This window comes from Mytilus californianus, unplaced genomic scaffold, assembly GCF_021869535.1.
Source record: "Mytilus californianus isolate M0D057914Y unplaced genomic scaffold, xbMytCali1.0.p SCAF_11, whole genome shotgun sequence".
Classification (NCBI taxonomy): Eukaryota; Metazoa; Mollusca; class Bivalvia; order Mytilida; family Mytilidae; genus Mytilus; species Mytilus californianus.
Window position 1 is genome coordinate 41,830,850 of NW_026262593.1, and position 21,138 is coordinate 41,851,987.

Genomic DNA, 21,138 nt, shown 5'->3' on the forward strand with positions numbered 1-21,138 from the left:
ATGTATAAAATTTTTAAAAGTTACAGTTAAATGTCAGTATTGAATTGTAAAAAGTACTTATGCTAAGTTGAATAGTTGTTACTTTTTATTTCAACGGTACCTTAACAAGCTGTTTACTTAGAACGACGTCTTGTTTTTTTGTTGGATACATTTTGGATTATTTGAATCAATCATATTTAGTCTTAACTTTGTTTTGTATTTGGCCTTCGAAAAGTTTTGATTCAACCACCACGGATTTGTCTTGTGAAGATGAAACGTGCGTCCGGCGTAATAAATTAAAAGCCTACAAAAAATGAGGAGTTTGATGAACATGCATTTCTTTTTTATCGCATATACTAACTTTTATGAATATACTTTAACACTTATATAATTGGAAATGTCAAATGAAGCTGTTTTAATACTTAACCACCATACAAACAGCTACCTTTATTAACATGGCCTCTTAATTAATAATCTTTATTTTTAAAGCTGAAGTTATGTTAGAGAAAGATGCATGTGTCTGCGATAGAAGGCTTGGTTACTATGGAAGTGATTATAATAACTGCTTACTAACAGAAGTTTCCTGTTCCAGTCCGGGATTTGAACTTAAAAATGACGGTAAATTAAAAGTATAAAGTATAAAAGACTTATACAAGATTCAGGTGAAGACCAACGTGTTACAGGAAAGATATATAGCAATGTATTATCATGAATATACAACCCAAAACAAACAAACTTTATTCTTTCGTGACTATCTAGACTTATTAGTTTTTTTTATAACTCATCAAAACATATGCTATTGTTTCAATATGTCTTAAAAACCTACATTGTTTTTAAGATAGGATAAGACAATTTTTATTTTGATTCGGCATTTATAAAACTATACAACACAAGCTCGAAACAGCTTTTAACGGAATATAAAAACAAATACATAACAGGAAAACAATGATAACAACATGCAAAACATACACAAAATTTGGCATTTACATGTGAAAGACTTTGTTTAACATGTTTAAGCAAATTTGAAGTATCATGACTGTATCTTCCAAAAAAATTAGGAATAAGCACTAAGAAAATTGAAAATATAGGTACAAATCGTGATATTTATAAGGAGATAAGTTAATTGAATAGCATTAAAAAATAAGATTACGAGCAGCCACTTTAAACATAATGAAAAATCTCAAATTGAAGATTTGTGTGATAACTAAATAAAATGAAGCATAAGCAATAAAGCAAAACATTAAAATTTATCTAACGAAGACAAACCACAAATTTGTAAACTTCGGTGAGCTGAATATATATCCAAGCGGGAACTCATGTAGCAATCACCTCTCTAAGTCCCCGCTTAACTAACTATGCACAGAGAAACCAGATTGAACACTGTGACAAGAAAGCAAAAATGAGCAGAGTCGCGCAACGGCAGTTCCAACCGTTACAGGGCTGAAGCAAACTCTTAAAATGAATAATAAAAAAATCTGTTCTAAAATAATTTGGCAAGCTATTCCAGAGTGAAGCGAAGCGGCTGCATATCTGAATGATCTCTGACCGTATGTAATTGTTCTTATCTGTGGTATGCCCGGGATAATACTATAACTAAAATCATATTTTGAGTTCTTTTGATTGACTAAGTCACTCAAACACACTTCAGTCTTAGCGTTAAGAATTTAGAAGTCTGAAGTGCCATTGGTTCTCTACTGCACCTTTTCTAACTTCTAAGAATTCTTGTGCGTGCAGACGTTCCACGTTAGAGGTCAACAATTAAAGTTATATATATGATTGAAAATTGTTTAAAGGTTTATGCCTTTCATAGTTTAATTGTAATAATTGATGTTGTTTTTAATGTAGGGCAATGTGGACCATGTGCTGAAGGCTTTTTCAAACCGGAAGCTAGCGACGAACACATATGTAGAAAGAAAACAGAGCAAGTATTCAATAATAATTATGTGTATATATAACTTAAATCAACGAACAATTTAAAATGATAGCTTGTAACCATTTATTTCAATTTAAAAAGCATGTTTCTACATTTATAGCTTATTTATGGAATCCGTTGTTTTCTCTTTGCACTACACAAAATACGGACCTATTCTACTGGGTTTCTGCGCTCAGTTGCCCAAAAGCCTCATGCTGATTTTCTGTCGGTGATATACAATCATTATTTCTTTAATTGTTTTGACATAAGGCGGGAAATGGAGAAAAGATAACAACATGCATTCGAAAAGTCCAATAAAAATAACAATACCATGACCAAAAGTGAAAACCACGAAAACACAAACAAAACATTTCATTGAAAAATAAAGACCCGCCAACACTTTAGATTAACTCAGGTACTCGGAAAGGCTTTTTCATTATTTAAAATTTAAATTCACAATTCGGTAATTAGATAATTACCCTTTTATGGATATCTGAATTATCGTTTCAGTTAATATATATACTTTGATGTGAGGAGCGAAGTTAAACTTGTAATAAATGCTTATTTGAAGTCCTTGAAAAGTGTAGCATTAGCAAATTCATTTTCAAATTCCGTAAAATTTCAAAAATACATATTCATTTTTTCATAGGATTCATATTTTGTACAGATGTATGTTCAAGTTCTTAAAACAATATAGTTTGTGTTTTTAAGGTGTTTTGAGTCTCAAGAAGTTGCTGATAACGGGTCTACAACTGAAGACATATCTTGTAGGGCAAAGAAGAAGTTTTTTTTGCAAGATGTCAAACCTCTAGAGCAGTCAACAGAAAATGAAGGTAAAATTGCTGACAGCTTTGTTCTTCTGCATCATTGAATATTGATGTCGATTCTGGAATATAAGTTCTCTCCGAAATTGCAGTGATACAAAGTAATATATAGAAATAAGAAGATGTGGTATGAGTGCCAATGAGACAACCCACCATCCAAGTCACAATGTGTAAAAAGTAAACAATTATAGGTCAAAGTACGGCCTTCAAAACGGAGCCTTGGCTGACACCGAACAGCAAGCTATAAAGGGCCCCAAAATGACTAGTGTAAAACAATGTATATCCGTTTTGGTTTTGAAGCTGAAAATATAAATTTAGCAGGTTTATACTGATAGTTAAACTTTATAAATGACTTGAGGTAAATGTTGTCTTTGAATATGTTGATTCGCGAAATTTTGAACGGTCGAACACTTCTACTGATGCACACATTGCTGTTAAGGACGATTTTATGCTTCTGACCAGTGTAAAGTAAGTAGGTTTCGATTAACTATTTAATACCAAGCAAACTGCTCTGTTAAATATATTTAGACTTTATTTATATGTGACCAAATAAAGATCGATGGCAACGAATCGTTTCTTGTTCATATTATGGACGTAACGAAAGAAATTTTGTTTAAGGTGATATGAAAAAGATGGATCTAATATTGAACAATAAAAACGAAAAGAGGACCAAAGAAATCGGTTGAGATTTATCGAACAATGTTAGATATTTGTTAATGAATATAGCTTGCAGTATACTATTCAAAGACACGTTTCACTTGAATAAAAAAATAATATATATATAATGAGAGAATTTGAATATTATTATTGTAAGCGTAAATATTTCAAAACACAAACAATATAAATTTACAAATCGATTATTTATGTATGTTATATACATACAAGTATTTGAATTATATAAACATATAAATCTCAGTGGCTGAAATTAAAATATTTTTGATTTTTTACTAGATAATTATAGTATTAAGTCCAGTAACTTAGACATTGTAGATCTTATTTGCATTTATCCGTTACTATTTTTGTCTCTATGATATCGATAAAGGCGGTTTCAGATTAGCTGTGAAACAAACTAATTAAGGGTCTAAATAATTGGCGGTGTGAATTTAATGATAATGTATTTGGAATAAAATTCAAAGATAGATTAAGAACAAACATTAAAAAATCCCATAATGCAATGATATTAAAAAAATTCCAACCTCTTCATCATAAACATCAAACTTATTCATAATTTTTAATTTAAAAAAAGATCAGGAAAGATCAAACAGTCTCGTGTAAAAAAGATTGCCCAGGCCAACGAATATACAAATATCTTGTTTTTGGAATTAAGAAATAATACTTAAAAATCACACAAACTGACAAGGGCAAGATGATTGATTATTCTGAATAGATCATATTGTTTGTGGGAATGTTTTTTACTTACTTTCGGAATTCATGAACCATCTGGGCTATTTTCCTCGCCTTTTTCTAAAAAGTTTTCAATATGAGGGAAACATTTTACTTGAACACCTGAAGAAGCACAAATAGACGCTAGTTCTATCTCAGATGATGTCCTTTTCAAAACTCCTCCAAAAATCGATAATAATGTTAATCGCATCTGTTAAATATAAAATTAACTTTAAATAATGGACACCACAGGCTCAGAAAAGATTATCTCAAACATTGACTTGTGCCTCGAAATCGACTTTAAGAGTCTTGGGATTTGTTCTATATAGTCAATATACCATTTCAGAAGCACCTAATTATTTCAAAGGTTTTGATTCCTATCAGGAAGCTACTGAACCAAAAGTTCTTATTGAGAAAGATGAAGCAATTTTTCTAACTTTTTACAACATGCATTGTCATGATGATGACTTTGTTCATCGTAATTGAAGATTCCTGTAATATATATCCATATATATATATATGTTGCAATTGTCGTTGTCCAGGTCCTGTCTACTTTCTGTTGTGAAATATTTCCGAATGCAACATATCACACCTTTTTTTATATTGTCATAACTAATTCAAATGCAATTACTAGAATAGCCAGAACTTCTTCCTCATTTTGAGCTCTTAATTAAGTCATTTCTTGGGTTGGTTGGTTAGTGTTGCCCAAACTTAAGTTTTCAGTAAAGTGTTTAGTGAACAGTTGTTTGTCCTTTTTATACGTCCGTTTACGGGACGTATTATGGTATACCGTTGTACGTCCGTCTGTCCGTCTGTCCGTCCGTCCGTCGTCAACATGTCGGACATTAACTCAAAAACGCTTTAACCAATTTTGCTTAAAACTTTGATGAATTGTTTATATCTATTGACGTGAGCTCCCTTTCGTTTTTTATAAATTTTAGATTTTAAGTTTCCGAGTTATTGGGTTTTATTCATAAAAAAAGGGGGATTTTCCAGTTTTCGGACAATAACTCAAAAATGCTTTCAGCAGTTCTCATGAAACTTTGATGAATTGTTGATATCTATTGATGTAAGCTTCCTTTAGAATTTTATAAATTTTAGATTTTACATTTCCGAATTATGGGGTTTATTCATTAAAAAAGGGGGGATTTTCCAGTTTTCAGACAAAAACTCAAAAATGCTTTCAGCAATTCGTATGAAACTTTTGTAAACTGTTTATATCTATTGGTGTAAGCTCCCTTTAGAATTTTATAAATTTTATTTGTTTAAAGTCTGACAACAGATTTACTAAGTATTGCGCAACAGCACAGTGTATTGCACAACAGCAAGAAATCTTTAATTGAATATAAATTCAATTCATATAACCAACTTCAAGATCTTTGACTACATTTATTCAGAAACCTATAATAGATGTATGTCAAATATATAATTACAATCCAAATTCAGACCTGTATCAAGCTTGAATATTGTGTCCATTTTTGCCCCAACTGTTCAGGGTTAGACCTCTGCGGGCGTATCCAGCTGCGCTCAGCGAAGCAGTTTATTTGTCTTTGTAATGGTATGATTGTCCGTCTGCGACTTTTGATTTTTCGCCATATAAGTATATATTTACTTATTGTGGTTGTTGGCACGTGGAAACGATTGCAACGAAGAATAATAACAATATATGATATACCACACACCGACGGAAAAGTGTAAAACACTTGTAATTTATTTGGTTTGTGGTATATTATTTCTTGCTATTATACTTCATTGCCATCGACATAAAATGTTTCCAGCATGGAATATGAGTTATATAACCTATTCAGCTATCCTACCGAATCACAGGAAGTCTGAGCTTGTGTCCGTTTTGGTGGTTTGTTGTATATCAACCATTAATCGTCGATGTTTGGATATATTGTGTTTTTGGTTTCTAGCTGATTAGAAAATACAATAATCAATTTATGTTTGTCTGTGAAGTGATACATTGTTGCAAAATTGTGCATTCTTCAATGTAATTCTTTATGTGCATTTATGCTTGCAGGTAAAAATATTACTTTAACATACAAAGAATTCGTTTTCTTACGAAGTAGAGTAACGAAGTTAGAACAGCAAATAACAGAATTACAAAACGTGAAGACTTTGACTACACAATTACAAAGAACGTTGAGAAAAATCAAGCGTTTACCCATAATTGGCAAAGGAATAAAAAAAAATAGAAATAAAAAACAGAAGAGAGGAAGAAAAGGACGAAAGAGGTATTCGAAAAGAAATATGAAAAATAAAAAGACTAGAACATAGATCTTCACATTATTTAGTAGATTATTATAAACAGACTATATTTGTTGGAAGCAAGGAAGTAACACACCGTTAGAACCATTTACATACTATTTAAAAGAGGAATATTTTAAACGCAGTAATGTTACACGAAAAAAGATAGTAATTTCGTAAGTTTGTACCTATTTAAGAGACAAATATCATTAACGAAGAGGTATCTATAATGTGGAAAATCCAGACGATTCCTTTTTTTCTAGGAGACTTTTCTAGATTGACACAAAAACGAATACCATCGATGTTACTATTGTCATGTATAAGGGCATTTTTTGTCTTCTTATTTATATAGGTTGTTGCATTGACTTTATTTCTCAAACTAATTTTACTGTCAATTTTTTTAGAAGGGTTAGCGTGAATTATAAAAATAACAAAAGGTAAAGAAAATAAAATGTTCGTACACAGGTTTAATGAGTGTTTTAAATTAAATTTGACATGCTCGCAACCGCTGATTTTGCATGTTAAAACCAGTTAAACATACATGAAAAGGAAAACAGAATTACCACACAAATTAATTCTTTAAAACGTTTTGATTATAAAGAAACTGAAATGACTATGTCTTAGCTAATGTTATTTTATGGTTAAATGTATCATTGATTCACTATTTTCAAACCAAAATTATTATTTTCACGCTTTGCAATAAGTAGAGTCTCTAAATGCATAAACTTTAAAAAAAATGAAGTAAGCAAAAATCACAATGGTCAAATTGATGAAAAAAGAAAAAGAAGGAAAGACAAACATTAGTCATAACGATAGTTCAAATGATATAAAACTTAATTCTAGGAATCCAATATTAGTTACATGTATATTGTATATTACACACCAAACTCTAGTTCTTTTTTGTTTTCACTTTAAATAATCATTGATTCAAGTGTAAACAACAGAACCAACTACTCGACAAAAATATTTTTTTACTGAAATATTTGCATTTGTTGTCGCATAATGGCCGAAATGTTTCACTTGGGGATTTCCTGAGATAAAATGTATTAACACTGAAAACTATGCAATTTAATTTGTACTATTTATGGAGTACGTGAATTATGACAAATTAGAGGTATATTCAGTGTTGAAGGTCTCCTTTTCATGAACAATTAAGGCGATTGTAGTTTACCGATGTTCAAATCTCGTAAATCGATTTAAAAAATACAAATGAACCAAAAGGCCAAGTTAAAGCAAAATTAGGATAAAATTCACACTCATCTGTGTGAAGCATTGTTCATCTTATTATTAGTTAATTGCAGAACACATTTCAAAAGAGCTATATTTGATAGCGTCTGTTATGTTTATATCAAATAGCTTAATATTTTCCATTGTTTTAATGTTTGACAGAACTATTTTTGTAAATAAATACACACAAGGTACGTAATTGATTTATATAACGGAATATAAGAAAGTTTACAGCTGTGATTTTTTACTTATTTAATGTCTAAGGTGTTGAATATATTTATCATCTCAAGACAGTATTATTGATATTATGTTTTGATGATTTGGATCAAAATATGTCGAAAAATGGAGAGATATAGTAACTTATTCTGCTTAAATGGTACTTTTTACTTTATTTTGTAAATAAAATAAGTAACAGCTCGATACAGGTAGTTTACCATGCCTTGTCTGGAAGAAATACAGAAAGAAGTATACCTGTATGAGGTGTTGGACAGGGGGTCCCTGATTCCCACTTCCCTACTCCCAATCTAACTACCCCCGCTTCCCAAAATCCCTCCCCCTACTTCCACTGCCCTTCCCCTCACTCTTAGATGGAAATCAGTCAAAACGTTTCCCAGAATATCCCTTTTTTATGCCCCCGCCTTTGCGGAGGGGGCATTAAGTTTTACCCTTGTCCGTCCGTCCGTACGTCCCAAAATTGGTTTTCGTTCTCTAACTTTAGTTTGCCTCAACCAAATGTTATAAAACTTATACACAATGCTTATTTCTACAAAACACAGATCAAGTTTGAATTTGAGTGGCGTCACATTTACCGTTCTATAGTTATTCTCCTTTACAAAAGGAAAAATTGCTGAATTTTTCATTTCCGTTCTCTAACTTAAATTTGCCCCACCAAATGTTATACACAATGCTTATTACTACAAAGTACAAATCAAGTATGAATTTTGGTGGCGTCATTATTACTGTTCTAGAGTTATGACCTTTACAAATGAAAAAAATGCTGAATTTTTCGTTTCCGTTCTCTAACTTAAGTTAGCCTCAACCAAATGTTATGAAACTTATACATGATGCTTATCACCACAAAACACAGATCAAGTTTGAATTTGAGTGGCGTCACTTTTACCGTTCTAGAGTAATGCCCTTTACATTTTTCGTTTCCGTTCTATCTTTAGTTTGCCTCAACAAAATGAAATGACTCTTATACACAATGCTTATTACTACAAAACACAGATCAAGTTTGAATTTTGGTGGAGTCACTTTTACCGTTCTAGAGTTATGCCCCTTTATTTTACCACCCCCCTCTGACTCCAGTTCCCGCCTCCTGACTACCGCTTCCCGCCCCCTCTTTCCCATTTTCCTTTACCCATGTCCACCTTGCCTGTATGTAGGGATGGGGACATACAGTGACCCAAGTTATGGAGACAGACAAGTATTTCTTATTTAAAAATAAAACTATTATTTTAAGTGTCAACAATTTCATTACTTTCTTAGTATCGATTAAATTCAATTCTGTGTCATTCCCGAAAAAAAATTGAAGCAGATCATTATCCACTCCCTGAAAGATAACAGAGTTGTTTTACGTGGACCGAGCAAATATCCTACATAATAATGTTTTGTCAAAAAGTCCATTCATAATTTAGCTCACCACTATTCCATTTTACTTAAAATCTGCAGCGTTTACCTACATTTTAAATAACACAAATCTTAGAAGGTGAAATAGAATATTTATTACCCCGAGAAAATATCATCAACCGAGGCGAAGCAAAGATTGAAGAAGTTTTTCAAATTATGACAGTCTGCTCTGTCATATTCTCAGCAACGCGTCATTTTATTTATTTTACTGATACCAGGATTAAACTGTTTGTACGCCAGACACGCATTTTGTCGACAAAAGACCTATTAGTGACGCTCGAATCAAACAAATTAAAATGGCTAAACTAATGTACGAAGTTGAAGAACATTGATAATGCGCAGTGTAAGGAATATGATTTAGAAATTTGTCCATTATTGACAAAATCAAGTAAACTAACTTAACAGCAAATCATAATGTTACTGAAAGAAAAAAGTTTAAATCCGATTCTCGGTTAACACTTTTATACTTGTATTTTACGAATATGTCAAAATATGCAGTGACACAGATGAAATTACATAAAATATCAACATGACAATGTTCCAATTTTCTTGTAAAATGGTGAAAAGTAATCAAAGAAATACAAATCTATTATTTTGACTCAAACATTAATTGAATTTCAAATGCCTCATTGTAAACTAATTTATTAACTGATAAAAATACATGGAGTAACTACTAATGTTGAAAGAAGTAGGCGAACTGTCTTTTTTTTGAAATAATGTATTGAATTGCTCTCTTCTATTTTTAGACACTGAATTTTGTTAGTTTTGACGATTTTTTTTTTTTTAATTTGAACGGTTATGGTGAGTTGTTGTTTTGAATGTTTTTATTTTGGTTTATGTGCAAAAAATGTTTTATTTAGACATAGTGTGGTGCGTTGCTTTTAGTTTTGAGTCAGAGGTAATTTCTTCATAACTATTTTTGAAGTGTAGGGACTGGTAGCAATTTTATATGAGAGTTAAGTCCAGTTTGTTTTTCCTGTTGTCCAGAAATGTTAATTCAAAACTTAATTGGACAAAAATGTTTACCAAGTTTACACTTTGATTTTTTGCAGGGCAAAGCAACATATTTGTATTGAATAACAACTGCTCTTTCACGACTTTTAAGGTCAAATATATATGTGGCATACATTCTAAATTTTGCATGCCAGGGTCAATCAAATAAACTTGTGAAATAAAGATCAATATCATTTGAAGCTTGGATAATATAAAATGTAGTTGGAAAAACAACTATTATTTAAAATGTGTCCTTAAGTTGAAACTTGTATGTGTGTGATTTTTGGTGCATGCATATTTGTTTATGTTTATAGTTGTAAGCTAATTTATTTTCAGAGAAACCATAATTAGATTTTAAAAAGTGACACTTAAAAAAAATGAAATATAGATAATTCAATATGATTTTGACATTATTTCATTATCTCAACATTTACATACTCTTATTCTATCGTTATATTTGTTGTCTTTTGAAATTGGTGCTTTATATTATTTTTAAAAAATATATGTTTACATACAATTTACTAAGCATGAAGGAAATATCTTTAATGGGTGGTTACATTGATATGTTGTGAAATATCTATTTATATAGTTTTATAATGGTTGTTAGAAGTTTTTGTTAAATAAATCCTTAAGAATGTAACCTTTGTGTGATTTTCTTAAAGCAACTGAACTTGGAAAAGTATCATCAATTATCACATCATTTGATCAAAACGCTTCCAGTCAGATTCGAGCCCTATCTTTGAAATTTAAATTGAGGGCATCACGACGATTACAGATGATATAATTACCTTTACTACAAATAAATAGTGAAATATTAGACACAGGATACATGTACTTACATTTTGCCGTAATTCAATCGATTCCCCTCGATCAGTTCAGTGCCCAAGAGTTCCTCCCATGTAAATTTAACTATTTTTGTTCCAGATTTGAAGTTTAGTTTATGGTTAAAAGAAATTTTGTCGAAATTTACCATTGTATACTAAGGCTTGTTTGCTAATGAAACAAATACCAAGCATTTAAACTACCAAGGCATCGGTCTGACTCACTAGTGACATGTTTTCACGGCGATCATTGACTAAGGCTTTCAACAATGAACAAAAACATACCGTTGAATAACATATAAAAAGCCTCGGCATGACAAAATGGAAAACAAACCCAAAGAGAAAACCAACGACTCGTTTATGCTTAGAACAATAAACGAGAAAACAAATATTGTAGATAGCAACCAACGACAGCCATGAATTACAGACAAAAAAGAATTTGGCCGTGGTAAACTTGCTTGCATACGCTCAATACTTTCCCTAACCTTTGCCAATGGTGTAAAAGTATTACATTATGAAATAACTAAAAAAATTAACTGGTAAAATATTAACTAATAAGATCAGCACAAAGAAAAACGAACGAATAGTACCGATTGTTAGAGCATTTGCATTTACTAAAATAGGTAAACTACTGTTGCCTCGGATTCAAAGCAAATTTCAACTATTAAATAAACCACCTTCTTCCAGACTAAAATACCAAGTACACATCAAACGGATGTAGTGTAACGACGTCATACATATTCTGAGAAAAACATGACCGTATGTAATGTCAAAATGTAAGCATCGACAGGATGTACGACCATACTTTTTCATACATATATAGCAATACTTATTTAGTTATGTTTAAGTTCAAGAAAAAACAATGAATGTTACTTCCGATAAAGACAATATTCAAGAATCTTACCACAATGTTTATTTGATAACCTTTTAGAATAAATTTATTCAAAGGATTAATTAGTTAACATGGATTGTATCTTAATTTATGGGTTTTATAAACAATATCGCTTAGAAATTATGATGTGACATCGTCTCTGTTGTCGTACATTTTCATATTGAATTGCCCTTGTAAACTGTTATACCCAAATCTTTTAAAGGACAATAATACCTGTTTATGATAAAATTTATTCAAAGTTTGCTCCGTAAGATAAATTTTTGCAGTATATAAACGTTCCTATTAATACCAAAAAACGTATTAAACACATCAGCTAGAAATAAGAGAAAGGATCGGTTAAGTTCAAGACGGTGAAGACGTGTTTGCGAACACTACAAGTTGTGGGTACGAAAGGAATCTATCCTACGATTCAATGAAAGGTCACGACATATTGACAGACTTAACAACCATAAAACAAAAAACATTTTAGCTGAAATGATGAAGGACCGGGGGAGAAGTAGCGGTTCAATTAATTGTCATTTTTGAAAGAAATATTAATAAAAGTACACATCTTCAGTATTCGAATAAAACTTAAATATCAAAATAATTCTAGATATAAAAAAATGTATGAGAAGAGATTATTTACAGTACACTGTTTATTCACAATTGAAGTTCTACTTTGTATTTCGATCACGAAAATGAAAATCTGAAAATAAACCACATTCAGAGTGTGACAATCATTCTATCTCATTATAGAAATATAGTAGACAATCTTATATTCCTTTTCTTGACGGGCATATTTACAGATAAGGACAAAACAAAATTCCTGTCTTTTGTCGAGAGGTATACAAATTAAAAAATGCCAATATAAAAATGAGGACATTCGGTATGATTGCCAATGAGACAACTATATATCCACGTTTACATGAAGTTGAAGAAAGCAATTATAGGCCACCGTACGGCCTTTATACAAAGTTCCTTTAATATAGGGATGATGCCAACTTACTAGGTAGCTTCAACTTAAAACTATCATTTATTTTAAGTTGTACGTCTTTTTTTTTAAAAGTTTTTTCATTATTTGATTCATAAATATTATAAATTTCAAAATGATGGCAACATATTGTTTATCATTATTGCTTATGTCGACAATGATATCAACGTTTCCTTTTATAGACGCTAATGACACTAAGAACACAGAAACTATATTCGTGTTATCAAGGTAAGTGAAGTAAAAAAATAAAAGCTTCAATTGTACTTTTTTTTCTTTTGATTCTCTATAACAATGAAACTCTTCAACTGCATTAGGCATTTATTTTTTTCAAATAACGAGAATAAATAATTCGTTTTATTTGAAATAATATATAAGATATAACAACTTTGTCTTAATTTTCGTTACAACTCCATCAGTCTTTGCTATTTTTTTTTAGTCTTTTTATGTCCTGTATGAAAGACCACAAACATTTGTATATATTTTGAATCTGACACACTTGATAGATTTACATAAGCTTGTTTTAAATAGTCATATTTGACATTTTAATGCGATGTAAATATCAATAAGAAGATGTGGTATGAGTGCCAATGAGACAAATCTCCATCCAAGTCACAATGTGTAAAAAGTAAACAATTATAGGTTAAAGTACGGCCTTCAACACGGAGCCTTGGCTCACACCGTACAGCAAGCTATAAAGGGCCCCAAAATGACTAGCGTAAAACAAATCAAACAGTAAAACTAAAGGTCTAATCTAAGTAAAAAAACACATAAACAAACGACGACTACTGAACAACAGGCTCCTGACTTAGGACAGGTGCATACAAACGCAGCGGGTTTAAACGTTTTAACAGGCGCCAACCTTCCACCCAATCTGAAACAGTATGTAACATAACAACACAAAAAGACACACTATAAAATATCAATTGAAATGGCTTAACTCGATCAAAAAGACATATAAATTAGACCAAGAAAACATACACTATAAAAATAAATTTGATCTTTGACACAACATAAATACAATATTAATAAAAAAGATGCAAAACAATGTCAAAAAGACAACTCTAACCTAGGACAAAATGGCGTTAAATGAAATAACGTACACATTTAAATTTAAATATAATAATTTTGTTGTAAAGAGTACGGAAATATTTTTTACAAAATAAATAAATTTGTTGTTCACAGTACGGTTACAGAAGTGAAAATTTATCGCTACATTGATGATATTGTATCAGAATTTGAATTTGGAAAAGAAACTGCGAGTAACATCAACAACAAAATGACGAACGCAGTGTACTTTATTTGGCCTTTTTTACTTTTTATACGACCGCAAAAATTAAAATTTTTTTGGTCGTATATTGGTATGACGTTGGCGTCGTCGTCGTCGTCGTCGTCGTCGTCGTCGTCGTCGTCGTCTGGCGTCGTCCGGCGTCGTCCGAAGACACATTGGTTTTCGCACTCTAACTTTAGTTTAAGTGAATGGATCTCCATGAAATTTTACCATAAGGTTCAATACCACGACAGGAAGGTTGGGATTGATTTTGAGGGTTATGGTACCAACAGTTAAGGAATTAGGGGCCAAAAAGGGGCCAAAAATAAGCATTTTGTAACTTTCAGACCATAACTTGTGTGTAAGTGTATGGATCTCTCTGACATTGTACCACAAGGTTCCATATCACAAAGGGAAGGCTGTAATTGATTTTGGGGGTAATTGCCTCAAAATTTTAGGAATTAGGGGCAAAAAAAGGGGCAAAAAACAAGCATTTTTCTAGTTTCATGACAATAACTTGTGTGTAAGTGTTTGGATATTTCTGAAATTGTACTACAAGGTTTCATATCACAAAGGATAAGCTGGAATTGAGTTCGGGGGTAATTGCCTGAAACGTTTAGGAATTGGGGGCCAAAAAGGGGCCAAAAATAAGCATTTTTCTAGTTTCAAGACAATAACTTGTGTTCAAGTGTATGGATCTCTCTGAAATTGTACTGCAAGGTACCATACCACAAAGGGAAGGCTGGGATTGAGTTTGGGGGTGATGAATCATAAGGGGGTTCAAAAAATTTTGGGGGGGGGGGGGGATTTTTTTTTTTCTTTTTTTTTCTTTTTTTCCTTTTTTTTTCTTTTAAAATTTTCCGTTTTAAGTTGGTTATTTCTGATTTATATTTAAAAGCAAATAATAATGATATGGTAGGAGATACACACCAAACAGGATGTGTAAATTTTTATATAATAAGTATTGTGCAATAGCAAGAAATTTTCAATTGCACAGTATTGCACAATAGCAAGAAATCTTCAATTGCACAGTATTGCGCAATAGCAAGAAATCTTCAATTGCACAGTATTGCGCAATAGCAAGAAATATCCAATAGCACAATATTGCGCAATAGCAAGAAATTGTCAATTGTACAGTATTGCGCAATAGCAAGAAATATTCAATTGCACAGTATTGTGCAAAAGAAGATACTTCTTATAAATTGCTTATTTTTTTGATCAATTTCAATGGGGTTTTATTCTTGAATTCTTGGGGTTCTTTAATATGCTGAATATAACCGTGTATTAAGTTTTTGGATTTTGGGCCCCGTTTTTAAATTGGTCCACATTGAGGTCCAAAGGGTCCAAAATTTAACTTTGTTTTGATTTCATCAAAAATTGAATTATTGGGGTTCTTTGATATGCCGAATCTAACCGTGTATTTAGATTCTTAATTTTTGGTTCCGTTTTCAAATTGGTCTACATTAAGGTCCAAAGGATCCAAAATTAAACTTAGTTTGATTTTAACAAAAATTGAATTTTTAGTGTTCTTTGATATGCTGAATCTAAACATGTATTTAGATTTTTGATTATGGGCCCAGTTTTCAAGTTGGTCCAAATCGGGGTCCAAAATTAAACTTTGTTTGATTTCAACAAAAATTGAATATATGGGGTTCTTTGATATGCTGAATCTAACCATGTATTTAGATTTTTGGGCCCCGTTATCAACTTTGTCCACATTGAGGTCAAAAGGGTCCAAAATTAAACTCTGTTTGATTTCATCAAAAATTGAATTCTTGGGGTTCTTTGATATGCTGGATCTAACCATGTATTTAGATTTTGGATATTGGACCATAATAGGTGAATGTCCAATTTAAAATTTTTAAGTTCTTAGACCACATTCATTCTGTGTCAGAAAGCTATGCTGTGTCAAATATTTAATCACAATCCAAATGTAGAGCTGTATCAAGCTTGAATGTTGTGTCCATACTTGCCCCAACTGTTCAGGGTTTGACCTCTGCGGTCGTATCAAGCTGCGCCCTGCGGAGCATTTTATTCTAGTTTCCAGACAATAACTTGTGTTCAAGTGTATGGATCTCTGTGAAATTGTACCACAAGTATCCATATCACACAGGAAATGCTGGGATTGATTTTGGGGGTAATTGCCTCAAAATATTAGGAATTAGGGGCCAAAAAAAGGGGCAAAAAACAAGCATTTTTCCAGTTTCATGACAATAACTTGTGTGTAAGTGTATGGATCTTTCTGAAATTGTACTACAAGGTTCCATATCACAAAGGGAAAGCTGGAATTGAGTTTGGGTGTAATTGCCCAAAACGTTTAGGAATAAGGGGCTAAAAAGGGTCCAAAAATAAGCATTTTTCTAGTTTCCAGACAATAACTTGTGTTCAAGTGTATGGATCTCTCTGAAATTGTACTGCAAGGTACCATACCACAAAGGGAAGGCTGGGATTGATTTTGGGGGTAATTGCCTAATCTAACCGTGTATTTAGATTCTTAATTTTTGGTCCTGTTTTCAAATTGGTCTACATTAAGGTCCAAAGGGTCCAAAATTAAACTTAGTTTGATTTTAACAAAAATTGAATTCTTGGGGTTCTTTGATATGCTGAATCTAAACATGTACTTAGTTTTTTTTATTATGGGCCCAGTATTCAAGTTGGTCCAAATCGGGGTCCAAAATTAAACTTTGTTTGATTTCAACAAAAATTGAATATAAGGGGTTCTTCGATATGCTGAATCTAACCATATATTTAGATTTTTGATATTTGGGCCCGTTTATCAAATTGGTTCACATTGAGATTTAAAGGGTCCAAAATTGAACTTTATTTGATTTCATCAAAAATTGAATTCTTGGGGTTCTTTGATATGCTGAATCTAACCATGGATTTAGATTTTGGATATTGGAATACCACAAAGGGATGGTAAGAATTGTCTTTGGGAGTTATGGCTCAAACCGTTAAGGAATAAGGTGCAAAAAAGGGGGGAAAAGGGTTTCCAGGTTAATGGACAATTACTTAAGTACAAAACATAATTTAAAAGGCAGTGTAAGGTTGGTAATTGAAACTCATTTGAATATCTCACCTAAACTGCTTTTAAATTATGTATATTGGAAATTTGCCAAAAACTTTATTATTAATAAATTCCATTGGAAATTTGCCAAGTACTTTAGTTTAATGAACTTCATTGGAAATTTGCCAATATGGAATGTTGCTGATGGAGCTTTTTTGTTTATCTCACCTAAACTGCTTTTAAATTATGTATGTTGGAAATTTGCCAAAAACTTTATTATTAATAAATTCCATTGGAAATTTGCCAATAACTTTAGTTTAATGAACTTCATTGGAAATTTGCCAAAAACTTTATTTTTATACGACCGCAAAAAAAATTTTGTGGTCGTATATTGGCATGACGTTGGCGTCGTCGTCGTCGTCTGGCGTCGTCCGGCGTCGTCCGAAGACACATTGGTTTTCGCACTCTAACTTTAGTTTAAGTGAATGGATCTCTATGAAATTTTACCACAAGGTTCAATACCACAAAAGGAAGGTTGGGATTGATTTTGGAAGTTATGGTACCAACAGTAAAGGAATTAGGGGCCAAAAAGGGGCCAAAAATAAGCATTTTTGTAACTTCCAGACATAACTTGTGTGTTAGTGTATGGATCTCTCTGACATTGTACCACAAGGTTCCATATCACAAAAAGAATGCTGGGTTTTGATTTTGGGGGTAATTGCCTCAAAATTTTAGGAATAAGGGGCAAAAAAAGGGGCAAAAAACAAGCATTTTTCTAGTTTCATGACAATAACTTGTGTGTAAGTATATGGATCTTTCTGAAATTGTACTACAAGGTTCCATATCACAAAGGGAAAGCTGGAATTGAGTTTGGGGGGTAATTGCCGAAACGTTTAGGAATTGGGGGCCAAAAAGGGGCCAAAAATAAGCATTTTTCTAGTTTCCAGACAATAACTTGTGTGTTCAAGTGTATGGATCTCTCTGAAATTGTACTGCAAGGTACCATACCACAAAGGGAAGGCTGGGATTGATGATGGGGGTAATTGCCTCAATATTTTAGGAATTAGGGGCAAAAAAGGGGCAAAAAACAAGCATTTTTCTAGTTTCAGAACAATAACTTGTGTGTAAGTGTATGGATCTTTCTGAAATTGTACTACAAGGTTCCATATCACAAAGGGAAAGCTGGGTTTGAGTTTGGGGGTAATTGCCCTAAACGTTTAGGAATTTGGGGCCAAAAAACACATTTTTCTAGTTTCCAGACAATAACTTGTGTTCAAGTGTATGGATCTCTCTGAAATTGTACTGCAAGGTACCATTCCACAAAGGGAAGGCTGGGATTGAGTTTGGGGTGATGAATCATAAGGGGGTTCAAAAAATTGGGGGGGGGGATTTTTTTTTTTTTCCCTTTTTTTTTTCTTTTAAAATTTTCCATTTTAAGTTGGTTATTTCTGATTTATATTTAAAAGCAAATAATAATGATATGGTAGGAGATACACACCAAACAGGATGTGTAAATTATTATATAATAAGTATTGTGCAATAGCAAGAAATTTTCAATTGCACAGTATTGCACAATAGCAAGAAATCTTCAATTGCACAGTATTGCGCAATAGCAAAAAATCTTCAATTGCACAGTATTGCGCAATAGCAAGAAATATCCAATAGCACAATATTGCGCAAAAGCAAGAAATTGTCAATTGTACAGTATTGCGCAATAGCAAGAAATATTTAATTGCACAGTATTGTGCAAAAGAAGATACTTCGTATAAATTGCTTATTTCTTGACCAATTTCAATGGGGTTTTATTCTTGAATTCTTGGGGTTCTTTAATATGCTGAATCTAACCGTGTATTTAGTTTTTGGATTTTGGGCCCCGTTTTTAAATTGGTCCACCTTGAGGTCCAAAGGGTCCAAAATTAAACTTTGTTTGATTTCATCAAAAATTGAATTATTTGGGTTCTTTGATATGCCGAATCTAACCATGTATTTAGATTCTTAATTTTTGGTTCCGTTTTCAAATTGGTCTACATTAAGGTCCAAAGGGTCCAAAATTAAATTTTAGTTTGATTTTAACAAAAATTGAATTCTTAGGGTTCTTTAATATGCTGAATCTAAAAATGTATTTAGATTTTTGATTATGGGCCCAGTTTTGAAGTTGGTCCAAATCGGGGTCCAAAATTAAACTTTGTTTGATTTCAACAAAAATTGAATATATGGGGTTCTTTGATATGCTGAATCTAACCATGTATTTAGTTTTTTGATTTTTGGGCCCCGTTATCAACTTTGTCCACATTGAGGTCAAAAGGGTCCAAAATTAAACTTTGTTTGATTTCATCAAAAATTGAATTCTTGGGGTTCTTTGATATGCTGAATCTAACCATGTATTTAGATTTTGGATATTGGACCATAATAGGTGAATGTCCAATTTAAAATTTTTAAGTTCTTAGACCACATTTATTCTGTGTCAGAAACCTATGCTGTGTCAAATATTTAATCACAATCCAAATGCAAAGCTGTATCAAACTTGAATGTTGTGTCCATACTTGCCCCAACTGTTCAGGGTTCGACCTCTGCGGTCGTATCAAGCTGCGCCCTGCGGAGCATTTTATTTGGTTTGAGCGTTACTGATGAATCATTTGAAGACAAAACGCGCGCCTGGTACAAAATTTCAATCCTGGTATCCATGATGAGTTTATTTATCAGGAACTGTATATTTTTATAGAAAAAGAATACGTCGTTTTTGCTAAAATTTGTATGTTGTGCAATTAATTTTATGTTTTTTAAAGCAAAATTGGGGGAGTTTTTTTGCAATTAATCAAATCGAATTCCAATTGAGATTATTTGTTCTGTTACAGCGCCATACTCGGTTGTGATAATTGTTATTCTCGCGATGTTACTGTTATTTAAAAGGCATTAGAAAATTGTTAATGGTATTATACATTGTTCACGTAGGTATACGTTGTTTAGAGTTAGTGAATTTATAATGCTAAGATATCAAATCTTTTACCAACTTTTTTAATAACTGGCTTTTTTCTTTAAAAAGTCTATCAATATGCCCTCATTCCAATACTGTTTAAGGGCCACGTCTTAGTATCTTGAGGTTCTGACAATATAATTTTGGAACTGGTTACCAAATGATATATGGTAAAATGATGGCTTATAAATAGAGTTTATAAAACCTGAAGACTAAAAATCAATTACATAAAAAGGAACATAATTTTATGCAAAAATATACATATATTAAAAAAGAAATAAAGAGTTGGTTAGCATCTTAAACATACATGTAAAAATGCTAGAAGTTCTTAAAATATGTGTTTAAAGGGTGCAATATTCATGTCGCAGAAACGAGAAGCAGAAGCAGAAGCGAGACATAGCGATCCTACATTCTGCCTTCGGGGTCGGTGGCGCCAATTTTTTGGTTCAGTCTGTGGATTGAGTTTTGTTAGAAATCAATAACTGTATGTTCTCCCATTTATTTGTATTGTAGTCCTGTCATGTAATCTTGGCATTTTAATGTTATATTTAACATTGCCATAAAAGCGGGAGGTTTGGCTAGCCACAAAACCAGGTTCAACCCACCATTTTTTTTTTTTAAAAATGTCCTGTACCAAGTCAGGAAAATGGCAATTGTTATCGTATAGTTTGTTTCTGTGTCTGTTGCATTGTCGTTTGTGTTTTGTTCATTTCGTGTTTCTGTTGTTTCGTTGTCGATATGTACTATATTGTATTGTTTATTTGCGTAATTCTCTGTCCCAAATGTTCTTGCATTTATTTGTACTGCATTCCTGTCATGTTATGGTGTCATTTTAGTATTATATTTAACATTGCCATAAAAGTGCGAGGTTGGCTAGCCACAAAACCAGGTTCAACCCACCATTTTTTTCTTAAAATGTCCTGTACCAAGTCAGGAAAATGGCCATTGTTATATTATAGTTCGTTTCTGTGTGTGTTGCATTTTAGTGTTGAGTTTCTGTTGTGTCGTTG

At 32.1% G+C, this 21,138-nt stretch overlaps 1 protein-coding gene across 13 annotated transcripts in view; it reads left to right on the top strand.

Moving 5' to 3' along the window:
- Positions 1 to 21,138, top strand: part of LOC127720107 (uncharacterized) — a 36,795-nt gene that overhangs the window by 12,604 nt on the left and 3,053 nt on the right. For 2 of the 13 annotated variants that reach the window (XM_052226518.1, XM_052226519.1), the window contains exons 5-10: positions 469 to 597; positions 1,825 to 1,900; positions 2,603 to 2,724; positions 13,063 to 13,108; positions 14,063 to 14,384; positions 17,668 to 19,637. In XM_052226518.1, the coding sequence (XP_052082478.1) occupies positions 469 to 597; positions 1,825 to 1,900; positions 2,603 to 2,724; positions 13,063 to 13,108; positions 14,063 to 14,384; positions 17,668 to 17,784 (812 nt within the window). In that variant the 3' untranslated portion in view covers positions 17,785 to 19,637. Of the gene's footprint in view, positions 1 to 468; positions 598 to 1,824; positions 1,901 to 2,602; positions 2,725 to 6,121; positions 10,838 to 11,705; positions 11,795 to 13,062; positions 13,109 to 14,062; positions 19,638 to 20,009; positions 20,103 to 21,138 lie in introns of those variants that run through there. The other 11 variants (XR_007990621.1, XR_007990619.1, XR_007990620.1 and 8 more) reach the window with 11 other exon arrangements.